The 25,194-nt window shown below is 39.3% G+C and overlaps 1 protein-coding gene across 3 annotated transcripts in view; it reads right to left on the reverse strand.

The window, feature by feature from the left end:
* CRYBG3 (crystallin beta-gamma domain containing 3) overlaps window positions 1–25,194 on the reverse strand; it is a 114,338-nt gene that overhangs the window by 52,178 nt on the left and 36,966 nt on the right. For all 3 annotated transcript variants that reach the window (XM_067739149.1, XM_067739147.1, XM_067739148.1), the window contains exons 4-11: window positions 17,102–23,225; window positions 15,109–15,153; window positions 14,755–14,870; window positions 13,054–13,201; window positions 7,821–7,957; window positions 6,434–6,548; window positions 5,243–5,278; window positions 2,945–3,078 (exon numbers count right to left, since the gene is read on the reverse strand). In XM_067739149.1, the coding sequence (XP_067595250.1) occupies window positions 2,945–3,078; window positions 5,243–5,278; window positions 6,434–6,548; window positions 7,821–7,957; window positions 13,054–13,201; window positions 14,755–14,870; window positions 15,109–15,153; window positions 17,102–23,225 (6,855 nt within the window). The remainder of the gene's footprint in view (window positions 1–2,944; window positions 3,079–5,242; window positions 5,279–6,433; window positions 6,549–7,820; window positions 7,958–13,053; window positions 13,202–14,754; window positions 14,871–15,108; window positions 15,154–17,101; window positions 23,226–25,194) is intronic.

Raw genomic sequence — 25,194 nt, forward strand, 5'->3', positions numbered from 1 at the left:
GACTGGGCTGGTATTAGCCCTCGTGGCCTAAGTATATACAAAGACTCCTGTAAATATGTATGGGTAGGAAATGTTGCTCCCACTAGTTTATCAGTGGTGATAATGGAAACTGGAAGCACTGTGGCAGTCTTTCCAGGGACACAGGTTTCTTGACTTCTAAAATTATCAGTACAAAACACGATAAACACCGTTAGTCATTAGTCCTCCAGGAAACTTACCTTTATTTGGAGCAATCCACAGTAGCTAACGCAACGTGGGCATAGATGGTTCAAAACACACGTTGACCTGATTAAATCTGCCTTCAGCTGGCACTGTGTAACTAGAGTGGGACCCCCTCCAATGGGGCAGATTTCAAGGGTGACTATTTTGGGCTCCTGGGTTAGGGACCTCTGAATTCTGGAGCTTGACAAAATGAAGCCAGGTAGGGCTGACTACAATTATTTTGGGAAAATACAAGGAATATCCCAAAGAACCGTTTTCATAGGGTACAAAAATAACAGTAGCCACTCAGTAACCATGAACCTGTCTCCAATTTCCTTAGTGCATATGGCAGGGTAAGGGTCCACATGAGTTGGAAAAAACATTTTATACATCTTCATTAATTTGTAATATATAAAGAAACTAACATTATTCTTAAACTATTATGTGAAAATAAATTTCACACGAGAACTTTCAAATTCTAAGTTTACATAAATGTAGCTATTCGAAACATGCTTTTAATACACCTGAATGGGAAAAATAATATAAGATATAGAAGATCTAATATTAAAGGACAGATCAGCAATTATTACATAATGACAGTTCAAAAATCTTCTGCCCAGCTTTTCTCAATAGATAAAGTTTTGATTAGTATTCAATTTATATATCTGGGATATTTAAAAATAGATGTTATCTGAGAAAAATTAAGACACATCAACCTCACTTTCCCTAGACTCCTCAAGACAAGACAGAGGTGAGGAAGAGTTCCTATTACTTACAGATAAAGTTCAAAAGTTAAAAGTGAAAATAATGAAATAGAGAAGCAGTAAAACAAAACAAAAAAATAGTAGAAATTGTGAAAAACTAACGAAGTCAGTTGTTCACCTTTAAATTAGGACATCACATTTTTCTCCTGCAGGTGTCATATAAAAAATGAAAGTGTGTATACTGTTTTACCAGCATAATATTTTGAGATTTTTATAAAATAACTGCAAATACACTCAGAAAATAACAATGCAAATCACTATATAGTTAATGATAAAACCATTCAGATCCTAAAGGAAAGAAAAGGCAAAAAATATTTTATATCAGGATTAACAAGAAGCATGTGTGTCCACAGATCAGAGAACACTGTTAACTAAATACAACACAATAAAAATCTGTTTATCTAAAAGAGCTGTGTTTTTCAAGCCTCTAATAAAATTTTTAAATTCAAAGATAAGGAATTAGCTGATTACTAATATGTCAGACTCAGACAGGCTGGAACCTGGGACCCTTTGCTGCAGTGCTGCAATGCTTGCACCTGAACAAACCTCTCCTGGAGCAACAAAATACAAAGAAACTATATGGGACTAAAAATAACTGAGTACATGTGCAGTTGGGGCAAATTCTGAACAAAAGATACAAAGAGACCAAAAAACACAACTGCCACTTTTGAAGTGCCTGGAGCAAAGGCCGGGGGCTGGGGAGCAAAGGCAGGGCACTGTCCATGCCCCCTGCACACACCACCACCTAAGGGGTGGGCAAACTACCTAAGCTACCCCTCGGGCTCAACCCCTGGACACACCCTTACCCTCACCCCATATAAGGAACAAGCTCACCACCCGCTCAGGGAGTGAGTAAGAAAGGGAATTTGTTGTTTGTTCTCTCTCCCCCCCTGCTACAGCAGGGGCCCCAGTGAAGCCTTGCCTGAATTTCTTGTCAGCCTCCTATTGAATAAAGAGGCCAAGAACCCTGGTAAGTAACAAGACTAATTATGGACATGACCTACATATCTAATGCATCGCATACTCTCTTATATTTCCATTTTGGCTAGTGTGGCCATTGCTTGATTTATTGTCAGAAATTGCAAAGGTTAAGTCTCTAAATGTAGACCCTTGACTGATCTTAAACAAGTTATTTAACTTCTATGAATAAAATATTTGAGCAGCATCTTTTGCTAGAATAGCACGAACAAGTTATATGATGTTATTACTGCAAATAATACGAGATATGGATGTTTAAATTAAACTAAACCATCATTCCAAACAGTCCAACCTATCAACAGAGAGACTAACACAATGGGTCTGAAGGAAGTCTAGCACTGAGTTGACAATGGCAAATAAGCTATGAGGAAGGCTTCTTCTCTATGGTTTTACCTGCCAGGATACAAAGGCACATCACAGGTGCAGTCATGGATTTTCTGGGGTTCTTGCCCCAGTAACTGCCGATTGAGACTAGGATAGCAGCATGATGGTTACACTTGGGTTTGTACTTAGAAGTTCTTAGGGAGCTTTCTTAAAACAATGCAGGGCCAGAGGATAACCAGTGTCAAGAATCCTCGACTTTGTAAACACACAATCCAGGCTACTTCTTTAATGAGGGAGGACTCACTGCCAAGATGCTCAGCACAGAAAGTCAACTAAGGTAGAATAGGGGGTAAAAACTGGGGCTCTCATTCATGTGCACGATCTGTCAAAAAGTAATTTTATCTTGCAATTCTTATCTTCTATATTGTGTTTAGAAATACTAAGTGTTTAAGTTTTAGAAACTGTTTTCTTCATTTAATCTATCTCAAAATCTCTAATACTAACAAGAGTTCACAGGAAGCTGTCAGTAACTAATATTTTTTATTTCCCACATTTCAGAAGGGATGTATAGTTTTAGACTAAGGTAGGTTGTTTTTTGCTCTGCTTAGCACGTGTTTTGTGCCGATCTTCAAAAATCGACAACTGAAATTTTCACATATTGAAAATATAACACTCACACTCCACCGATGACACGCATTGATCCAATTCCATGAAAGTCTACATCATTTTTTAAAAAATTAGGGACAGATTCTACATGTTCACTAAACTCTTTGGCCTGTCCATGGAAGTGAGGTTTTTCATAAATAATAACCTGAAAAATATGAAAGAAAATTACTTAGCAGGCTCATATTTTAGAATAGATACATACTGATTTACTTAAGTGACACTAAAGGCCACAACCTGAATTAAGGGCCACTGTCCATTTTCTTCATTAATACATACTCAAAATATAGCACGCTGTCTGACATTCACAAGGAATATGTGAGTCTTTATCATCATAAAGCTAAAACATCTTGATAATATGTTTCTCTCGTATCACTATACTCAAGCATGATTACATTGTTCTAGTTACCCAAATCCTAGGACCATCTCATGGAGTAAACTGTCTTATAACTGGTTCTTGAATTATCTTTCTACGTTTTTCTCTCTGTTCAAAATTTGATACAGACCTGCCTTACAGTTATTTAATGTCCTCTATAAGAAATAAAAACTCTCTAGGGGTTCCAGGGCATAATGACAAATTATCTACTGGTTTGAGAGAACATGCTGTGTCTTGTAGCACTGCTTGTATGGTCACTACTAATCACTGAGAAGGATTAGATATGCAAATTCCTGAATTTAAATACAAAACTTCCTAAAAGTTTGAAATGATTGAAAGAATTTTGGTATTTTTATTGGATATTTGGTTCAAATGGGGGAGGAGGGAATGTAGTAGGAAACAGATTTCTAGTATTTCATTTACTTCAAACTTGGATTGGTAGTAGTTCTTCTCTTCTACCATTCTGATGCTCTTTACTTCCCAAACACAAGCTGCCCTTAGCACAGGAAAGTGATAAGAGTGATAACAGCGCTCATCTATCCACACTCTTATCACTTGGTCCTATTTATGGCTAATGGCATAATTTGTGTACAATTGGCAAATAAGACCCATGCTTAGACACACTGAACCAGCAAGTTATAGCTTCTTTATTAAAAAAACAAACTGAGAACATTATACAGACTGAAAAAAATATGTAGTACTGTTCCTGCTGTTTTCTACGTATTAAATTTTCAGAGTGTTTATTGGAAGTGATGAAGTATTATTTGGGTTTAATACATGCTACATATGCTGAACACATTCAAACTAAGTAAGAAGCAATAATTTTTTGATGAGTAAGTCATAAGCCAACACCTAACAACGTGAAAATTGTGACTATCTAGGATAGCCATTCCTTTCACACACCTCTACAACTTGTCAGACTCCCAGCCTGTCGCACCTGAAATTCTCATTCAGCAGACAAGGAGATTGAGACATCACTCAGGGAGTGTCACAACTAACTGTGTCACAACTAATTCTGAAACTATTAGGTCACTGGTTTGAAACCTTGGTTGTATGTTAGAATCACCTAAGAAGCTTTGAAAAATTTTAACCACACCCCAGACCAAAAAAAGTATCTCTTCCAGTGGAACCCAGGCATAAGTAGTTTTTTAAAGCTCACACATGTATGATTCCAACATACAGCCAAGGTGTATTAGAGATAGTCAGATACTAAGTTTTAAAAAACTCCATCTATGTGATTGAGAAAACGGTAGTCAATTCCAAAAATTAGGAAGCCCAGAAATGGGAAAGCTGGAGGAGTTGTGCCTTGTTTTGGAGGAGAGGAGGATGAATCCCTGTCTCCCTGCCTGTCTCTGGAAATGCTGTAACTTAATTAAACAGAGGGTTTCTTCCTATCTCTCTTTACCATAATTTTCTAATTCCATTTCTTTTCCTTTCCCAAAACGTACTTAATCCTGGCATTATTACTACCCCAGGTTTCATTGCCTCTACCGTTCCCTTCAGATACTCATACTTTCAAACTGACATCACCTCATAGGAGCTGCCTACACCTCCTTCCATCATCCTTGATCTCCATCCTCAGCGTCACGCCCAAATGTCTGCCAGGTATTTCCACTTGAATGTCTAGCTGTCACCTCAACCACTCCACAAAACAAATATCAAACCTATCATCTTTCCACCCTGTTAGGAGGTACTTATTGGGTCTGACTAGGTTGTCAGAACAGACCTCCACCTTTGCATACTGAGCCCTCTCCTCATTCAAGCCTGGGCTCTCAGCAACCACTGTGTGCAGTCACTTCCCACCACCCCAATACGCATTAGCTAGCTATTATTAGCATACGTTCAGGTAATCATTTTTTTATTTTAATAGTCCAAAATACTTAAAGATTAATACTCAAACTTTTTAGCCTGCTACCAAAGTGTGTTTAAGACTCACCTTTAAGTTCATAGGCATTTCCACTTTCAGTCCACCCTTAAGATGACAAGAAATTTTAATATTAGACATACACATATTTAAAGTACTCAAAAGTAACTAAGTGATGTATGTAGGTTATATAAAAATCTGATCAGTGAAGATTACATATTAGTCAAATTTAAGTTGTGTATTTTAAAATTTAGAAATTTAAGTAGAGAACTCTACAGTGGTCAAAATCAAGTCAGACTACTCTACATCAGTGTAGATGGGGTAAGAAATCTTAAAAGATACTTTCTAGAGTATAACCGCTACAAGGAAGGAAACCAAACTTTAGGGCTTAAGTACATGTGACCAATTAAAGATTTAACCCCACAGCGGAGTGTCTCAAAACAGTGGAGCTGTTAGTAGATTTAAAACTTTCATCTGGCAGAGTACATTTCTAAACCACATAATACTAAATTGCTTCTCTACAATTGCTTGGGCTTTCTACATTAGAGAGAGCACTTCCTCTTCCAAGTTCTATCAACACGTCGTATCACACTTACTATCTTTGTGACCACAGGGGTGTAGAGCATAAAAGGTAACCCACTCCTCACAAAAGCTCTAGTTTATAATTTCCTTGTTTCCAATGGTACTCCACACTGTGATATTCCTTAAAATTTCTCAGTTTTTCCTGTTGCTTTTTTAAAGGCACAGCACAACCATAATGGTTTATCACATAGTATCATTTAACTGAAGTCTGCCCCTCAAGTAAAAATGTTTGCAACAAAATAAATCATTAATGCAGGCATTTATTACTTTTAAGAAGGCAACCATTGACAGAACTGCCCATTTATTATTAATGCTGAACTTATCATTCATTACTGCAATGGAAGAGTATAATTTCCAACAAGCAATTTTCTAATAAGCATCAAAAAAACAAATTCAGAACTTTTTAAAGTTTGCAAAATTTTCACAGAATACTACTATAAAGAAACTGCTTGTATTGTGATAAATTTAGCACAAAGTAAATTCAGACATCTGTCTTCTAGAAAACATTAAAATATTTTCACACACACTGAAAGAAACAGAAACACAATGTATGAATAGCTTGCCCATTCAGTAGGATACATATACATTTCTCAAGACCGAGATGCATGACCAATCATCAGAGCTATCTTAATTTTGAATTCATGGATACTTGGGAAAATGCTTCTTTTTAAATATGCTTACCATTTGAAGTGGATGCAATGATTTCATTTCTGCTGCAGAAATCTCAGAGAGTCCATGGTCTTCCTCCAAAACTGTGGCTTGCCCCTTGAAATTAATATCTGGGTAGGCAAGCCAACTAAGTAAGAAATGAATGGTTGGTTAAAGTATAATAGGAATACCTTAATCTGGTTCTGTAAGAGTTGAAAGTTAAAAAAAAAAAAAAAGCTACAAAAAGTAAAAGAAACCTCTGTCACAGAATTACACTAGTAAAACACACTCAAAGTGACATTGCCAGACAGCATATAACAATGAGTTAACAAGTTGTTAAGTACTTACATTCAGATACTATCCTAAGTTTATTATATGTTTTCCAAGCACTGGCATTGCTTTCTTTAGAATTTTCCAATATTTAAAAGGTGTGAAACAATTACAATTAGGATGTAACTGAAAAATAAAAACCATTCCACTATATTCCATTCTTTTTTAAACTAGGACAATAAGAGGTAGGGATTCCACTAAGCGTTTTATACCTTTGACCCACAGTTTTAGAATCAATATCAGTTCTTGGGCTGCCTCAGGAACAGCATTTGAAATAAGATTCCTAAAAAACCCATTTAGCAACCAGCTAAACTTGACAATTACAGACATTTCTCAGGATCATGTCAATTACTGGGTCTGCCCAACAGTTCTAATCTACACTTGGGGGAGATGAAGAAAGATGTCCAACAGTGACCCCCAAATTCGACACTAACCATCTCCAGAGCAGATGAAAATGCTGAAAGAGAGAAGCATCCATGTTGAACCAGACATCACAAAACTTATGATATAAGCCAATCTGGGACTGAATTAAGATTGAATTTAGATCCACAGTCCTGAAGATACCTTTGGAATCAGAAAGGGCTAGTATCAAATCTAACGCTTACCAACTGGCAGCCTGGGACAAGCCACTTAATTTCCTCATTCATGACATGAGAGCAGCTCTACCTGTCTTCCAGGAATAGAGGAGTAATAAAAAGGTGCCATGTCCCTGGTCCTACGAGGCCCTCAATAACTATCAGCACTGAGACACTCTACAAATAGCTCAGGCTCCAGAACTTTAGGCCAGGGACATGTATTTATTTCTCAGTCCCACAGTCTGGTAGATGAAAAGACAATGGATGCATCTATCAAGAACTACGTCTGAGAATCTGTATCTGCTCCTGTGAGTCACATACCAAAGACTTAATTGGATCCGAACAAAGACAGAATCTGTTTTAATCCCTGCAAAAGTCTTCCTTGGGTATCCAGAAGTATAAACAGTAAAATTAACTAAAACTTCAGAAATGTGTATGTCACCAATTGAAACATTAAACAAAAAGTTAACTTTGGTAACCAGCAATCACTGTAATAAAGAGAAACGGATACGTACACTCCTGACTTCACAGTAAGAGACACAGATTTGGGGACATTCAGCTCTTCCAAATTGGGGACTGCTTGCTGTAGGTAGATAGGACAACATGCTGGGTCAGACTGTGGGCAAAGTTCTATCTCTGGAATGCTGCAATCCTGAAAAAAAAATTGGCTTTGAAATATCTAGAGACACACACTCCAGTATTCTCAACACCCTGGACATGCAGTTACAATTATTCTCATTGTTCAGTTGAATTTCTATCCAAAAACAGCCTAAAGGAAGTACTGTTTCTCCTTACCAGTCTGTTAAAATAAATTTTTCTAAGGAGTTACGTTGATAACATGAAAATTATAAATATTATTGATTGAAAAAGTATTACTCCAATTCTCTCTGCTTTGTTTTTAAAAGTCTTGCTCCATTAACCAAGGTTCAGATTTACCAAACTATCTGAGTGCCAAGAGTCTGTAAGCCTTCCTTCTTAGAAGCATAACAAAGCCATAGGGAGGAAGGGAGTTAAATAAAAGCTGATCTCATGGGGAACATAAAAAATAAATAACAGAGAGGCACTGCTCCCTCAGCATGTTATCCAATTTACATTGACAAAAGAAATAGGAATTAGAGGTGAGGGCAAAGGAAATGTTTTCCTACTTGTGGTATTTATTTTCTTTAGTACAAGTTGGTTTGAAGAAGAAAGGCATTATGAAATTTGAACCTATACTCCGTCACACGTCCACGGTCACCATGTCCTGTCAAACTTTCCTTTAAAATTTCCACTGTCAAGGTTCTTCATCAAGGCCAAGACTTTGATTATGGGCCTAGGCCACCAGTCGAGTAAGCTTACTCTTTATAGAGCTGGGCCTGTGAGAACACCACTTCCCTCATCATAATCCTTGGCTCAAGACCCAAGCATTTCAAATTTATATTTCTGTTTTCCTTTCTATAATATGGCAACAACCCAGTGAGCTATACTAACTCCCCAAAACTCTTCAGTCATACTGGTATCCATACTACCTCTGCTTCTGGCCTCTCTAACCTTGGTAAATGTTTCCCTTATTGTAACTAAAGACAAAATTGTCTGTATTATTACTTACGAAAATCTTTTCTTAAATTTTATCAGAATATAGTTGATTTACAATCTTGTGTTAGTTTAAGGTGTATAGCATAGTGATTGTTTTATATATATATATATATATATATATATATATATATATATATATATATATATATTCATTCTTTTTCAGATTCTTTTCCCATATAGGTTATTACAGAACACTGAGTGGAGTTCCTTGTGCTACACAGTAGGTCCCTGTTGGTTAACTATTTTATATACAGTAGTATGTACGATAATCCCAAGCTCCTAATTTATCCCTCCCAGCCACGTTTCCCCTTTGCAAACCATAAGTTTGTTTTTGGTAGTCAAGTCCTAACTCAAAAAAGAGCTGGGACGAAGTGAGAGAGTGGCATGGACTTATATATACTACCAAATGTAAAATAGACAGCTAGTGGGAAGGAGCTGCAGAGCACAGGGAGATCAGCTAGGTGCTTTGTGACCACCTCTAAGTGGAACAGGGAGGGTGGGAGGGAGGGAGATGCAAGAGGGAGGAGATATGGGGATGTATGTATATGTATAGCTGATTCACTTTGCTATACAGCAGAACACACCATTGGAAAGCAACTGTACTCCAATAAAGATGTTAAAAAAATAATTTAAAAATTTAAAAAAAGAATAATGGGAGAGACCCCCCAAAAATAAATTAATTTAAAAAAATACCTTATCATTTCTTAAAGAATCAAAACCACAATTATTCTTCTCTTCTCTAAAACTACAGATGTGCTTCTGTCTGAACACACAATCTATCTCAGTAATAATGAATGTTTAATTACACAACTCAAGTTTCAGTAGCATAATTCTCATCCAAGACATTGTGAAATTCAAATGATTGTGCTTTAATAAAATAGGTAAATGCAATAACAATCAGAGGTGACAGTTATTAAACAATTATATTTTTATTATAATCTGCTTTGCAATTTTAAAACTGCAATTTTCTGATTTTTTAATCTTTCTTCAAACTGAGTTCTCTTATTAATCGTTCTTAATCATTCTTATTAATATGTAAAAGCAAGCAAGTTGATACATCTTGTTTTCAGAAAGTTAGTTCTAAAATGCAGTACGGTAAAAAGGTATAACCTAAAATATCCTTTAAAGTATAAAAGGTATATTTCCTTCTAAAGTTTCATTTAAAAAACAGCCAGAAATCTCCAAAAGTCACCTGTCAATCTTCAAGACTCTTTTGTTTGCTATTAAAAATAGAGCTCTAGTAACATTATTTAAAATGCTGCCATACTAATGTTCCCCCAGGGATCTGAGGTACAGTAACAGAATACATAACTAAGTGTCTCACACAAATAAGTTTCCTCTGCATTGTGTTATACAAACAATGTTTGGGTGGTGTATTTTAAAAGGGAAAAAGCTAAGAGGCATGAGTCTACCACAACACAGAAGGAAACAGATAATGGAAAAAGCATAATGATGGCTAAAAAATTGAAAATAAAAATAAGAATGCTTATGCTCTCAACTATCTTTACTAGAGGACAAATTTTCTCTAGTTGACTGAAAAAGATTTCACTGATGAGTTCTATTTTCTCCACGGTGGCTATTCACAGAAGTAATGTCTTTTGCAAGATTTGTATAATTCTTGACAAAGGCAGTAAACACTAGCAACTGAAGGGCGCCTTATGGTAACCTAGCAACAAGAAGCAGTTTACTCCTGGTAGAATTTATATGGCTTCCTCCCAGACTTTTCTAGTCATGATATACTTTATAATATCTTGGTGAAATCTACAAGCTTAGACTATTAAAGCGACTAGTAGGAATGGAGACAAAGCTATAGGAGAGAAACAGGGTGGGAATGAATTACAAAAACAGTAAGAAAAACTTGCCTCCACCTTACATGAAATACCTCCAGTCCCTGATTGAACAACAGATCTCTCTCTTCTCAGCTCATTAATGAGGGCACAACCTAAGTAACTTCTGAAAGAGGGAAATGTCATTCTTTGAAAATAAATATTAAATGCGTAATAAACAGAGTAATGCGCAATATTCCTTCTTTCTGTTTGAGAAAAGAAAGCACTTGACTCAAGACTCACTGCACTGCTACCCCACCTCCAGTTATTTCCACTGGGGGCAAAGATGACCCTTGAGCAGAATCTACAACTGCTGATGACTGATGGTATCTTCTGTTACTTGCTCTATCTATTCACGGCAAAACAAAGACATCATGAAAGTATTTTCTTTAAAGAACATTAAAAGTTTGACTACTCAGACTAGAGCCACTAAAAGATGCTGGAACAAGCTAAAGCTGGCGTAGGCCTAGGTGAATTTGGAATGGCTGCCAGGAAAATGAAGCTATCGATAGGCAGAATTTTGACAAGGTGGGAGAAAGGAAGCAGTTTGATGCCTGATTCTTGCTTTGTAAAATATTTAGAACAATGCTAATGCTTTTTCCATTCAATGCTCAATAGTTTTATTTTCCTTCCTCACTAATAGTTGCGAGCATGTCCAAGACAAGCGGGCACTAACACTGCAATTTAAAAAATGACTCCACAAACAAACAGTGGAAGAAGAAAAAAATGCAAGTATGACTTATTCTTTCTTATAATATATTCGAAGCAAATGGCGGAAGTGCAAATACCCATTTATATACCCAGGCTCAACAGATTGAAGTTTTGTTTGATTTTATTGTTGCTTGATTCTGGGTGGAGGTTGCTGCTTACAATACTTTATTCATCTTTTTTTTTTTTCCCCCACTATGCCTGGCACAGTGCCTGACATTCACAAGGCAGGCACAAAACCACACATTATTTAAATCTTAGAAGATTCCACCTACAAACTAATTATCTGTTTCAAGGAATTTCTCGTGAGTTAGCTAATTATATGAGCACTCAAATGCTGCTTGCTGAGCTGAACTGCTTGCGATTAAATTCTTCAATGAAAACGAACACTGCCCTCTATGTTGTAGCCATCAATCTCCCTGAAGTACCAGCAAGCCACCAACATTCACCTCAGTATCTGACACATGTGGCTCTGTTAGGGACTCCCTCACATCTCCCGTGCTGCCTAACTCCTGTTCACTCAGTCAAGATGCCAATCAGGTACCACCTCCTCTGGGTGAGGTACCTCTTCTTCGAGCACCTGTAGGGCCCTGCGTAGTACTTCTCACATCATATGGTCATGTGATTCAGCTGTCTCTGACCTAGACTCTGAGAAATCTGAAGTACAAGACCGTACATCACTTGTATTTCTATTCCCAATGCCTATCACAGTATTGGGTCCAAAAGAAGACACAAACATTTGTTAGACAAAGGTTTGTTTAACAGTTTTGCAGAAGGTATTAATTCATGCAGACACTCCTTTATGATAATATGAGTTTTCCTGTATGTCCTCTTATTTTTCTATATGCTATCTGCAACTATCAAGGTTAAATAATGTTGATTCAAGTCATCATGATAGGGTCCACTCCAATTTAGACATTTTTAGCATATAAATGGAATCTCCATAATTTGAAAAATATATATGTCCACGACTGTCACAGGAGTCACTGCGCTAAATCATGGACTACATTACTGCCGAAGGAACTCTTAAGAATACATGGGAGAATTCTGTCATTATCACTAACTCACCCCTCCTCTAAACCACCAAGGCACTTCCCACAAAATGTTTCATTATGTGGCAAGACCTTCCTCATCTTAGTATTAAATAATATTTTCTAAACAGAAAATAAAAAAGCAACACTTTTTCGCTTCCTCTCCCCATCCTTCCTTCTCTAATTTCTTCTAACACTCGTCTCTCTCCCCCTTTCTCATAAACACCACACACACACACACACACACACACACACACACACACACACACACACAGCTACAATGAGGAATAGAAATCTACACTAGAAAAAGATATATTTGTAAATATCTTATCCTAAAGATGTCTGGATGGTATACTCCTACTACTATTAAAAATACATATACATAACGTAACATTTTATGTGCCAGATTACATGTAATATTTTAAATTTTCATTCACTTAACACTTTATACATATCTGGTCAAAAAATTATCAATATGATATGAAGATTAATAAAATTAGCACAAATATTAGCAACCATTTCCTAGCATTGCTGGGCCAAAGTACAGCTTTACTACATGACAAACAAAATAAAATAAAAAATAGGGATAAAATCAACTGTTCCATTACCTTTAAGACACGTTTGATAGACCCCAATACAAAGTTTCTTTGTGGATGCTTTCTGTTCTGAAGGATCCAGTCATGATTTAACACCTTTTCCCCTTCTTCTAGTATACATTTCTGACCTTGGAAATGTGGTTTCTCATATAAAATCCAGCTGAACAAATATGAAAGCATGATCAGTTATAATTAATTTTCTAAGAAACGAGGCATAAAACAAATGATACTGATAATTCACAGACCATCTTCTCTACTTAAATTTTAATATCTGGGCTATTTTCCACTACTAGCATATAATCCTATTTTGAAACAATGATAAATATGCTAATGTAAGGATAAGCAAAGAGTGAAGAATAAAAGTGCACAGAACTTGGAAGTAATACTTCCTGAACACAGCACCACAGTCTATGCCTGTGCCTATATTTATGTATACATACACTTTACAGATGCTGTATACACATTTACATTAAAAACAATAGCTGGGGCTTCCCTGGTGGCACAGTGGTTAAGAGTCCGCCTGCCAATGCTGGGGACACGGGTTCGTGCCCCTGTCTGGGAAGATCCCACATGCTGCGGAGTGGCTGGGCCCATGAGCCATGGCTGCTGAGCCTGCGTGTCCGGAGCCCGTGCTCCGCAATGGGAGAGGCCACAACAGTGAGGCCCGCGTACCGCAAAACAAACAAACAAACAAAAAAAACAATAGCTTAACAATTCCAAATTCCACTTCTACCCTAATTTTCCTGTCATTGGACAATAGAGCACATGTGTCTCATTTTATAACATGAAGATACACTACACGACACTGCTTTAACGTGATTGACCAGTGGGTAACGCAAACACTGGACAAAGAAACTCTGGCCCCCACATGTCCAGGGGACATGGTCCATAATAACAAATGAGGTTTTCCATCATTTTTACACCATACAAAGAATCTTTCACTTCTTGAGCAGATCAGTGATACAAATGACTTTTTAAAAATTTATTTTATTTATTTTTGGCTGCATTGGGTCTTTGTTGCTGTGTGTGGGCTTTCTCTAATTGCGGAGAGTGAGGGCTACTCTTCATTGCAATGCGTGGGCTTCTCATTGTGGTGGCTTCTCTTGTTGTGGAGCACGGGCTCTAGGCACACAGGCTTCAGTTGTTGTGGCACGCATGCTCAGTAGTTATGGCTCACAGTCTCTGGAGCGCAGGCTCAGTAGTTGCGGTGCACGGGCTTAGTTGCTCCATGGCATGTGGGATCTTCCTGGACCAGGGCTCGAGCCCATGTCCCCTGCACTGGCAGGCGGATTCTTAACCACTGTGTCACCATGGAAGCCCGATACAAATGACTTTAAGCATGTGGCCTTCACATTCCTTAGTGTCCCACAAATTTTGAACTCATTTTCAAAGCTATGCTTCGTTCAATTGAAGCCTTCAACTAAACTTGCCAAATCTATCCTGCTAATAATGCAGTTACAAAATGGTACTGATTATATATACTGTATATATTAGGACTTACTACTTACTGCAGGCTGTAAGTACTAAAAACAACCTATATTTTCTGTCACAGTAAATAAAGAGAACAATTAAGTTATAAAATACAAATAACGTTTCAAACAGTTATTCTAGAGGAAAAGGAATGTGACCTCAATACAAAAAACATAAAGCATAAACAGCAAGAAAACACTTAATTTAGGGGGAAAATGCTATAAATTTTAAGAGATCTCTTACCAGCCCCTTACAACCTTTATCAGTACCCCATTCGGAAAGGACCAAGATGTAGCATCGGGAATATTACAGTAGATCTCTTGTTTATATTTACTTCCATGGAGATCATAGATAACCAGCTGCAACACACAGTAAGTAGGCACAATAACTAATTTTAAGAATGCATTTAAAATTCCAAAATGTCCTAGAATGTAGAAAATAAAACATCCTAAATATATAAAAATATTACTTTAGATGCTAAACCCTTGAGTAAAACAATCATGTTCTAAGTCAGTTAAAAGTACTTACTTTAAACTCCCAAACGTAAAAGTAACCTTACTTCTTTTATTCTAGTCTACCTAAGAAACTTGTGCTTACCTTCCCAGGTCTTGGGTTACACTTCAGAGTCTGTTTGTCAACATTCTGAAATAATAAAAGTGGAAGAAGTAAGCCTTAAGAAACATAAACAGAAAGATATACAGTTCACTTTCTTAGCGGTCACAGATCCAATTTATCGCATATTTATTTAGTGGGCATCATTACAAGGTGCACCTCTAGGTACTATAAGGGATATAAAGGTAAATACAAAGGAAAATAAAGCTTTGTCTCTGACCTCAAGAAGTTTATAGCTTAGAAAGGGGAAACAGGTGATCACATTCCCATGTCTCTTCTAGGTGGGGGGCTTAAGTTAAACCCTCAGGTAAAATACAATGCAAATGCCAAGTTATGGAAGTCAAGAGAAATGGCACCAGCATGGAGGTGAGGTGATGGCAGAAGAAGGTGCCCAAGAGGCTTGTGTGAAGTAGTGGTATGGAGCAGACCTTGAAAAACAGGACTTCAGTTAAGTGAAAAAATGTGGCAGGTTGGTGTGGAGGTAGTAAAGAAAAAAATTACAGGAAGAGACCATCTTGAGAAAAAGTGCAGACTCTTACAGGGCGTGGAACCAGCGCACAAAGAGAGAACGCTGAGCAAACAAGACTTGGGGACCTCGTCATAGAGTGAAGAGGTTGCACTTGACTTAGTAGGAAACCAGGAACCATTAAAGAAACATTTCTTCAAATACCAAGCTTTCTTTTAAAAGGACCTTGCCTTGCAAGCTATTGGTTGGTATTCAAGTATTAGTACTTGCTACTAAGGGTATTCAAAGTACAGATACAGTCCTTGGGAATCCTAGAGAAAGTTCCATGATCTTGGAATGTCAGAAAGGAATGTCCTGAGACTTCCCTGGTGGTGCGGTGGTTAAGAATCTGCCTGCCAATGCAGGGGACATGGGTTCGATCCCTGGTCTGGGAAGATCCCACATGTCGCGGAGCAACTAAGCCTGTGCACCACAACTACTGAGCCTGCGCTCTAGAGCCCACGAGCCACAACTACTGAAGCCCACGTGCCTAGAGCCTGTGCTCCGCAACAAGAGAAGCCGCTGCAATGAGAAGCCCGTGCACTGAAACGAAGAGTAGCCCCCGCTTGCTGCAACTAGAGAAAGCCTGCACGCAGCAATGAAGACCCAAAGCAGCCAAAAGTAAATAAATAAATATATTAAAAAAATAAAAGGAATGTCCCATATTCAATGAATAGTCTATAGTAAACATTTAAATATTTCTAAGTTGAAGAAAAGTGTAATTGAATTTCAAGACATTTTCCAGCTATAATGTTTTCATCTCCTTTTCTCTGAATTAGTCTGTTCATTGCCCTGCTATGTATGAACAAGAAGAAGACCAACTACAGTGAGAGACTGTTGTCAAGCAAAGACTTAAAATATTTTAAGTAGTTAAAGTATTTTTAAGTATCGTGAAATATTTTCTTGAGACACATAAGCTCAACAGCAAGTGACAATTTTTCTACATACAGTACCTTGAGAAACTCAGAAGGCTGTCACTTAATTTAGTTTGAAAACTAAAAATTAGCAAAGAACTGGGATATAACTTGCTTCTCTCTTATGCCTTTTAAATTCTGATGAAGCAATTTTGTTTTCTCAAATATACCAGTCCAGCTAAAATTCATGAGTTATGATACACTTCAAAGAACAAAGTAACCTCTGGTATTTTTTAAAAAAATCTTTCACAACCTCAAAACACTGATTTTTTTTTTTTTTTTTTTGCGGTACGCGGGCCTCTCACTGTTGTGGCCTCTCCCATTGCGGAGCACAGGCTCCGGACGCGCAGGCCCAGCGGCCATGGCTCACGGGCCCAGCCGCTCTGCGGCATGTGGGATCCTCCCGGACGGGGGCATGAACCTGTGTCCCCTGCATCGGTAGGCGGACTCTCAACCATTGCGCCACCAGGGAAGCCCAACACTGATTTTCTTAATAAACTTTTAGATCATTTCATGATCCAAAGCACTACTTCACTAGTTAATAATCAAAATAACTCACCTCTGTGAACGAGCTTAATCGGCCTGAGGTGTCTCGAGCACAGCAATATTTTGACACCGGTTCCTGAAAAATTCCACCAAATCTGGCTCCTTTTTCTGAAGAACGGATTTTGGAAGTCTGCAAATACTGATGATAAGCACTCTTTAAAGAAGAATGTAGTTTGGAAGTAAGGTCAGATTTTTGTAGAAATGAGGCCTTTTCTGGCCACAGACCAATTTGCAGATTAGAGGTAGTAGGCTCATTTGACATCACATAAGAACTCTTAGAAACGCCAGTACTTTCCTGGTCATCATCAGGGCAAAATGCGACAGAAGAATCTGGCAGCTTGAAGATAACATTTTCCCGCCTTCTAGCTCTCAGACTTCCTTTGTGCAATGGCTCTTCCTCCTCTTTCTCCTCTTCCCCTCCCCTCCATCTGTCATCTTCATCCAAATTCATCTTTAAACGCTCCGATACTGACTGGAGAAGCGATAAAACAGAAGAGGACTGGTTTGCACTCTCTCTCGATTTCGTGGAGCCACGATGGCCAGGTGAGATTTCGCTGGATAGAATGTCCTCCTGAGAGCTGTCATCCTCATAAATGGGAGACAAAGCTAAGGGATAAATCTTGTACCTTTTGGCCTCTACTGATAAGATCACTTCTGAACTATCATCATCGAATGTCTCACCTAATTTAGTTTCCTTTTCAAAATGATGGAAGAGGTCAGTTCTACTCTCAGACCTTTCACACGCGGAAACAGGCATGCTGTTGGTGGATGTGTCAGGAATCAGGAGGGACTGTGTTCTTCTTACTTCTGCAGTAGCATACTTGTCCTCATCTTGAAGAGGCTCTTCATATAATATAGTAAAGGAAGAACTTTCTTGTTCATCCTGAGCAACGAAGGCTAGGTTAGGCTCTTCCTTTTCATCTCCATAATCTAGATCTCTTATTTTCTTATGTACTGCAGTAACAGATGTTCTTCTGTCTAGCTTTCCTATGGTAGCCTCGGGTTGAAAATCTGGCATTGCTAAGGCTGGGTAGCCTTCATAATCCTTACTTAGCATAGGTGATTCATAACCCCTGAAAGAGGTGAGTCTAGTGTCAAACGCTGTCAAGCATGCCTTCATTTCAGTAGGCTCCTTCTCCATTTCTCCACCACTCCCTTCAGCAACCTCTTGGGGTGCTTTTTCAGCTTCAGATATGGGAGGCGTGGCCTCTTCTTGTGTAACAGGCAATTCCAGATCTGTTCCGTATGTTTTCTCAAGGTTTACCGCTGTGGACAACACTTTATGTTTCCTGACAGTCCCATCAGAATTTTCTGGGGATGTTCTTTCCATGTCTATCTTAAAGGGCATGGACACAATCGTTCCAATTGTCTCTTTTGCATCTCTCTTACATGCTTTTTCCATTTCTAAGGAAGCAGGTACTGCCTTCTTGTGTGCTTCTTTCACTTCTAACACAAAAGGAGGTACTATTTCAGTTTTCCTAATAACCCCTTTGGCATCCTTTTGGTAAGTGTTTTCCACGTCCATCATAGGTCTTTCAGTCTTTCCAGTGATCTTCTCACCATCTTTTTGGTAGATATTTACCACTTCTAATGTAATGGGCATCACCTCAGTTTTGTCCATCTTTCCTTCCGCATCTTTTTGGTAAATATCTTCCATTTCTAGTGTAGCAGGTATCATTTCAACCTTTTCGGCAGTGCCCTCAACATCTTTGTGGTAGAAATTGTCCATTTCTGACATAACCAAAGTCATCCCGGTCTTACCAACATCCCCTTCAGCATCCTTTTGGTAAACATTTTCCATTTCTAACGTAGCAGGTATCACTTCAGTCTTTCCAGTGATTCCCTCTGCATCTTTTTGGTAGACATTTTTCAGTTCTGACATATCAGGTGTTATGTCAGTTTTCCCAATATCCCCTTCAGTATCCCTTATTTCATAAGCTTTTTCCATTCCTAAAATGGCGGGTAATCCCTCCGTTTTTTCAATATACCTCTCAGCATCCATTTGGTATGCTTCTCTCATTTTAAGAATTTCAGTTGCTGGCTCAGTTTTCGAGGTATGCAACTCAGCATCCTCTTTATGTGCTCTTCCCACTTCTGACATAGGGGGAACTGCCTCATATTTCATAATATTCAATTCAGCATCCTTCTTATTTGGTTTTCCCATTTCTACCATGGAAGGTATAAGCTCAATTCTTCCTACATTTACTTCAGTGTCCTTCTTGTGTACTTTCCCTACTTCTGACACTGCAAGGGGTACGCTTTTATTACTATGTCCTGGCAAGCTTTTTTCAGACATACATAAAAGAGTATCAGACAAACCGCTTTTAGATGTCCCAGGTACATGGATGTCATCATTCACAAATGGAGGCCACGTGAAATTTAATACAAGAGTTCTTCTTTCCTCTGTCTCAGTTTTGTGATTATCAACACCCTTTATTTCCATTTTCTCTTTACAGTCCTTGTTGAGAAACGAATGTGCTTCTGACTTATCATCTAACCCTGTATGGGGCGTGTCTTCAGCTAGTAAAACAGTATCTGACTCCTGCAAGTTTATACTATCAGACTGTCCACCTCTATTTCCTGAAAAAGGGGATTTTTGGTAGAGAACAATTTCTCTTCCTTTAATTGACTCTGTGTCACTAACTAAGTTACTTACAGCAAAGAATCTACCTAATACTTTTTCACTAATTTCACATGTGCTTTGATTTCCTGCCTGTTCTGACACCAAGAACTCCCTTACCATATCAAGCGGCTTAACACTATCACTGTTCAGAAGTTTTGAAGTATTAGCCTGAAGTTCAGAATCCCGGGTACCCCGAGCATCGTTTGCTAAGGTTTCTTGGGCTGAATAAATAATCTCATTGACTAATTCCCTAGCTTGATCTTCTAACAACCAAGATACATTCATTCTATCAGAATCAAAAAGGAGACTCTTCTCACCAACCATAGGTGAAGCACAAGCCTTTTCTTCCCCTTGGACTTCAGACATATTTTCCACGGCCTGCTCTTCCAAATGCTCTGTCAGCTGGATCCCTGTCAGTGTCACTTCTGATGGGCTTTTCTCAAGGATGTCTTCTTTTAGGGTACCTGGATTCATTATGCCGCCTACGGCTATATACTCCTGGCAGGTACCAACTGTGTGTCTGGACTTTAGCTCTTCCCTGACAGAATTAAAGATCTCACCAATCAATGTATCAGCCTTTTTACATAAACCACTTTCGAGGTCCAGAAGTGGCTCACGTGCTCTCCTCCTTGCTTCTATGTGCTCAGCAGATGCTTCAGAACACTGCTGGCTTGAGCTGTTAACTGACGCTGGGGCCCCAGCAACTGCTCCAGTCTCTGCTTTCATAGGACTGTCAAATTGGGCAGCAGTTGGGAAATCAACTGATACCATCTCAGTATGATCCCCAAAATGGTCCTGAAGTGGGGTGACTTCTGCCCCTGTTGGGAGAGATGTTTCAAATTCCAAATAAGAGCTATCAGGGTACAGCAGGTTAGTCAAGGAGGCACCTTCATGTGGGACATCTATGGTAACTTTTACAGAACTAAAATCATTTGGGGGATTCTGTGAACTTGTAACCATGCTAACTTCTTCAGAGTTACTGGAGGAAGAAGCCATGCCATCAATACCACCACTTAGGAGATGAGCACCCTCTTTCTTTCTGTGAGATGAGGCTCTCTTTTCTGATCTCAGCACAGAAGGATGAGTACGAAAATTTGAATCCTCAGATGCAAACGTATTTTTTTCCAAACTCACACCAGAGCCCAGAAAAGGTGCATTTACTGCTGCGCTGTCAGTTTCTTGGAATTTGGGGGAAGTATTAGTGAAACAGAGTTCTGCCATTTCTGAAAAACCAGAAATCTTTTTGGTCCCACAGATAACTGAAGGTTGATGAAACACAGAAGTGTTGGCTTCACAGTTCTGTGCCATTTGCCTAGTGACTTTTCCATCATGAACAGCAGGTAAAGTCCCAAGTATATTACTTTGGAGAAGAGCAGAATTACCTGAGGCTTCCACCTCTGCTTCCTGTGTACCTTGATATTTGGAGGCAGAAGGAGAAAGCTCAGTTTGGCGATTCTCTTTAAGGCTGGCATCTGAATATTTCTCTTTAATCTCTTTATGACCCACTAACTGAAAACTTCTGTCCTGTTCAACTTCTAGGGAAGTCAATTCTGATAAAAGAGGACTTGCTGGCTCATCTGTAATTTCAAGTGGAGAAGAGATTGTATCCTGAGAAGTGTCTCTGGGCTCTGTTTGGGGAACAGATATCTTGGAGAGACCTAGAGTTTTTCCTCTTCCAGAATGTGACCCAACAGGAACACTGTCCTGACTGTCAACTTCAGACGTTGACAACATTTCTGCAAGGTTATCAGTTTTGGTTTCCAAGGAGAAAAGAGAATCAGACTTGCCTATAGTGCCCTGACTTGCTTTGGCGTTTGACAGCATGAACTCTGCTTTATCACGGTCTTGAGATGAAGTGGAACTGTGGTCCTTAGAGAGGCTTTCGGACTCAAAGCTCAAGTCCACTGCAGTTAAGTGGGTGTCACTGGCTTCAAGACCTAGTGGAAACTGGCATTTTTCACTATCAGGAAGAACTTCCTTGGACTCAGGAATTGCAGATGCACGCTCAGGATGAAGGCAAGCAGGGAGACTCTTCCTGTCTGTGGCCTCAGCATGATATGCCACATTTTCTTCTTGACACTTACGAGGCTGATGGGAAATACCAATGATGCTGACATCCCCAGTTTCAGCGAGCACAGAGGAACCTTCATTCTTTAAGACAGGAATATCCAACCTGCTCAGCAGGCCAGCTTGGGAAACAAAGGTAGGAGATGAAGTATTGAAATCTGATTTTTTATGGTCAAGGTTAAGAGATGTCCTGGCATCAGGTGATGCTTTGGCTTGCTGACAACTCTGAGAGTCAAGAATAGATCCTGAAATGTGATTTCTATCCAGTTCAGGTGATATTTTATTTTCTAAGCATGCTACAATGGCTAATTCACTGGTGTGTTGTACAGAGGCAGCATCCTTTTCATTCATTCTAACAATGGGAGGCATTTTGCTATGTGGCCTAACAAGCTTCTTGGCTTCTGTTACCAACAACTTGTCAGTACCTTTGGGTAATGACTCGATTCTATCTTCTGGAGCTTTTCCATGACTTGAAGTTGTGGGTTCACCAACTGAGGTGCTTTCTGTTTCTTGCTTGATTTCTGTAGGAGCCAAATTTTCCTGTGTGTCCAGGGCAGACAATCTGTTTTCTTCACTTACAAGTTCTGTGTCTGTTACAGCATGTCTCTGGAGAGCAATGTTGCTGGTGTGATTGGCAGCGTGCTTTGACGAGTTACCTTCGGTGTGCTTGTCAGAACACTTACTCTCTGGCCACTGCAGAGCTTGACGCCTAATTGATTTATTTGGACTAGGCAAATCTGTATTTCCATGTTTGGTAGTGTCACTCCCATCAGATTTACTATCAGAGAAGTCGGAAACAGCAGGGTTCTCAAGCTCAACACGTTCCTCTCTTTGCACCAGTGTCCCATCACTCATCATCGAGCTGTTTTCTATTACCGTAGTTTCTGGTGTTGCTGTCCTCTGCAAGTCTGGACTGCAAGGAATTTTGCTACTGTTACTTTTTGTAAACAATGCTGAACATACCAAATTTCTGTCAGTCTGAGAAACTGGTATACAACTTAAATGGTGCTGTGAGTCAAATTCTCCATCAGTGGAGCTAGAGTTAGTCTCAGAACGGGATGACCGACTTCTCTCAGGTCCCCCAGGATCATTTTTATTTAAAACATCCCTAGAAGAAGCAGTGCTAGACAGTGCTCGGTTGTTTGTTGAATGGCTTTCTGGGTTGATATTTATTTTATTATAATCAGAGTCTTCTATCCGGCCTTTAAGCACTTGTCCTTTCACAGAAACGTCTGTGCTAGCTGATGACAATGACACCATCCCAGCCTCTATCTCACTTCCAAGGCCAATATGTGTGCTCGTACTAGAGTCGGAACTTTCATTTTCTCTGTCTAAGGGATTCAAGGTTTCCAGCGCCGTCTGCTGCTTCAAATACTTCCTAATTTGTCTGGGGCCTCGGTACGTGGCATATGTTACTACAGGCCTCTCTGGTTTACCATCCATTTGTCTGCAAAAAGAAATAGCATGAGAGTATCAGGAAATATAATTAGTAACACTTAACAGTAATTCCAGAAATCATAGTGAAGTATATCTTTCAAACACTCCTATTCTTCATATGTCCAAACTTGGGAAGGAAATCCTAGAATATTTTAGTTCAACCTCAACCTTTATTAAGCATAATACAAACGTGACCAGCAGCACGTAAGTGTCAACCAGCATGAATGTCTGAGCTCCTCAGAACTGTCCCTCTCACCTGATTACGTCTGTCTCTCTCACGGTGGTTAATGGAGAGAACGTGGGCGGACAAGCCTGAGGCTTGAGTTCTAGCTCTGATCTCCAAAGAGTTTTTGACTAGAAGGAACCACATTGCCTTTGTGCCTCATACTGGTACCTCATGGCTAATCACTGATTTCTCCACCATATCAGAGCATCATAGCGAGCTTCTCTTCCTTTATTTAGATGTGAATTTGGAACAGCAACTTTTAGCATAGTTAGAGAAGTTGTAAAGAAAACACCTGGCAAGATGTGTAGCCTGCAGTAAGCACTCAATATATACTTAAGTCAATAAATGACAGAATTCCCTTAAAAATCCTCTCTCCTGTTAAGTTCTTCAATTAGCAGAGTAAGTATTAAACTGGCTGGGTGAATGCAGAAATCAAAAAAGGTTTCTAGCACAAGTTCCCTACTTTTTCTCAACCCTAGCATAAAGTTCCTGATGTCCTCAGCATCTAACTTCTTTTGGAGAATCTACCCCTGGGAGCTCTGATGCTATGCTATGCTATGCTATGCTGCCTTACAGCCCTTAACACACACCTTTCTCTCCCCTTCAATTCCAGCCCCAGACAGAAGCTTCTGTCCTATAAGACTCAGTTCCCAAGTTAACCCCAATGCAAACCTACCCCAAGACCCCGTTACTGCTAGAACGGGCAGTTAGCCTCTGATCTGTGGGGACAAAGGGCCCTGAGCACATCACTTGCCATATTAGATTATAAAGATATATGCACTGATTTATTTCCCCACTAACCTAGTGCCTATTTGAAGGCAGGCACTACATCTTCATCATTTTCTTTTTTTTTTTTTTTTTTTTTTTTGTGGTGCGCAGGCCTCTCACTGTTGTGGCCTCTCCCGTTGCGGAGCACAGGCTCCAGACGCGCAGGCTCAGAGGCCACGGCTCACGGGCCCAGCCGCTCTGCGGCATGTGGGATCTTCCCGGACCGGGGCACGAACCCGTGTCCCCTGCATCGGCAGGTGGACTCTCAACCACTGCGCCACCAGGGAAGCCCCATTTTCATATTTTTAAGTGCCCTACATAAGATTTGGCAAATGATGTATGTTTAATAACTTTGTGTGAATTAATGAATGGCTAAGTAAAGCAATGATACTAAACGCTAAGTAATTTGTTTCTGTCTTAATCCTTATAAATGATACTAAAGTGTTTTCAATTCTGCTCTCTAGTTACATTTTAGGGTCCCAGCTACAAAAATGTATGGTAGAAAAACTTGATGTATGCTCTAACTTTTTCAGGTTAAACATATAATTAACAAAACATTATAGAACCCATATGAATAACTAAGAAATCCAGTTATCAGTATTCCAGTATCTAAAAATGAGGTATTTTCTCCCCAACTTTATTTTTTTAATTTTTTAATAAATTTTTTTTTTTGGCGTTGGGTCTTCATTGCTGTGCACGGGCTTTCTCTAGTTGCGGAGAGCAGGGGCTACTCTTTGTTGCTGTGTGTGGGCTTCTCACTGCGGTGGCTTCTCTTGTTGTGGAGCATGGGCTCTAGGCACGTGGGCTTCAGTAGTTGTGGCTTGCGGGCTCTAGAGCACAGGCTCAGTAGTTGTAGCACTCGGGCTTAGTTGCTCCACAGCATGTGGGATCTTCCCGGACCAGGGCTCGAACCCGTGTCCCCTGCATTGGCAGGCTGATTCTTAACCACTGCTCCACCAGGGAAGCCCTCTCCCCAACTTTAAAG

This window comes from Pseudorca crassidens, chromosome 5 (assembly GCF_039906515.1).
Source record: "Pseudorca crassidens isolate mPseCra1 chromosome 5, mPseCra1.hap1, whole genome shotgun sequence".
Classification (NCBI taxonomy): domain Eukaryota; kingdom Metazoa; phylum Chordata; class Mammalia; order Artiodactyla; family Delphinidae; genus Pseudorca; species Pseudorca crassidens.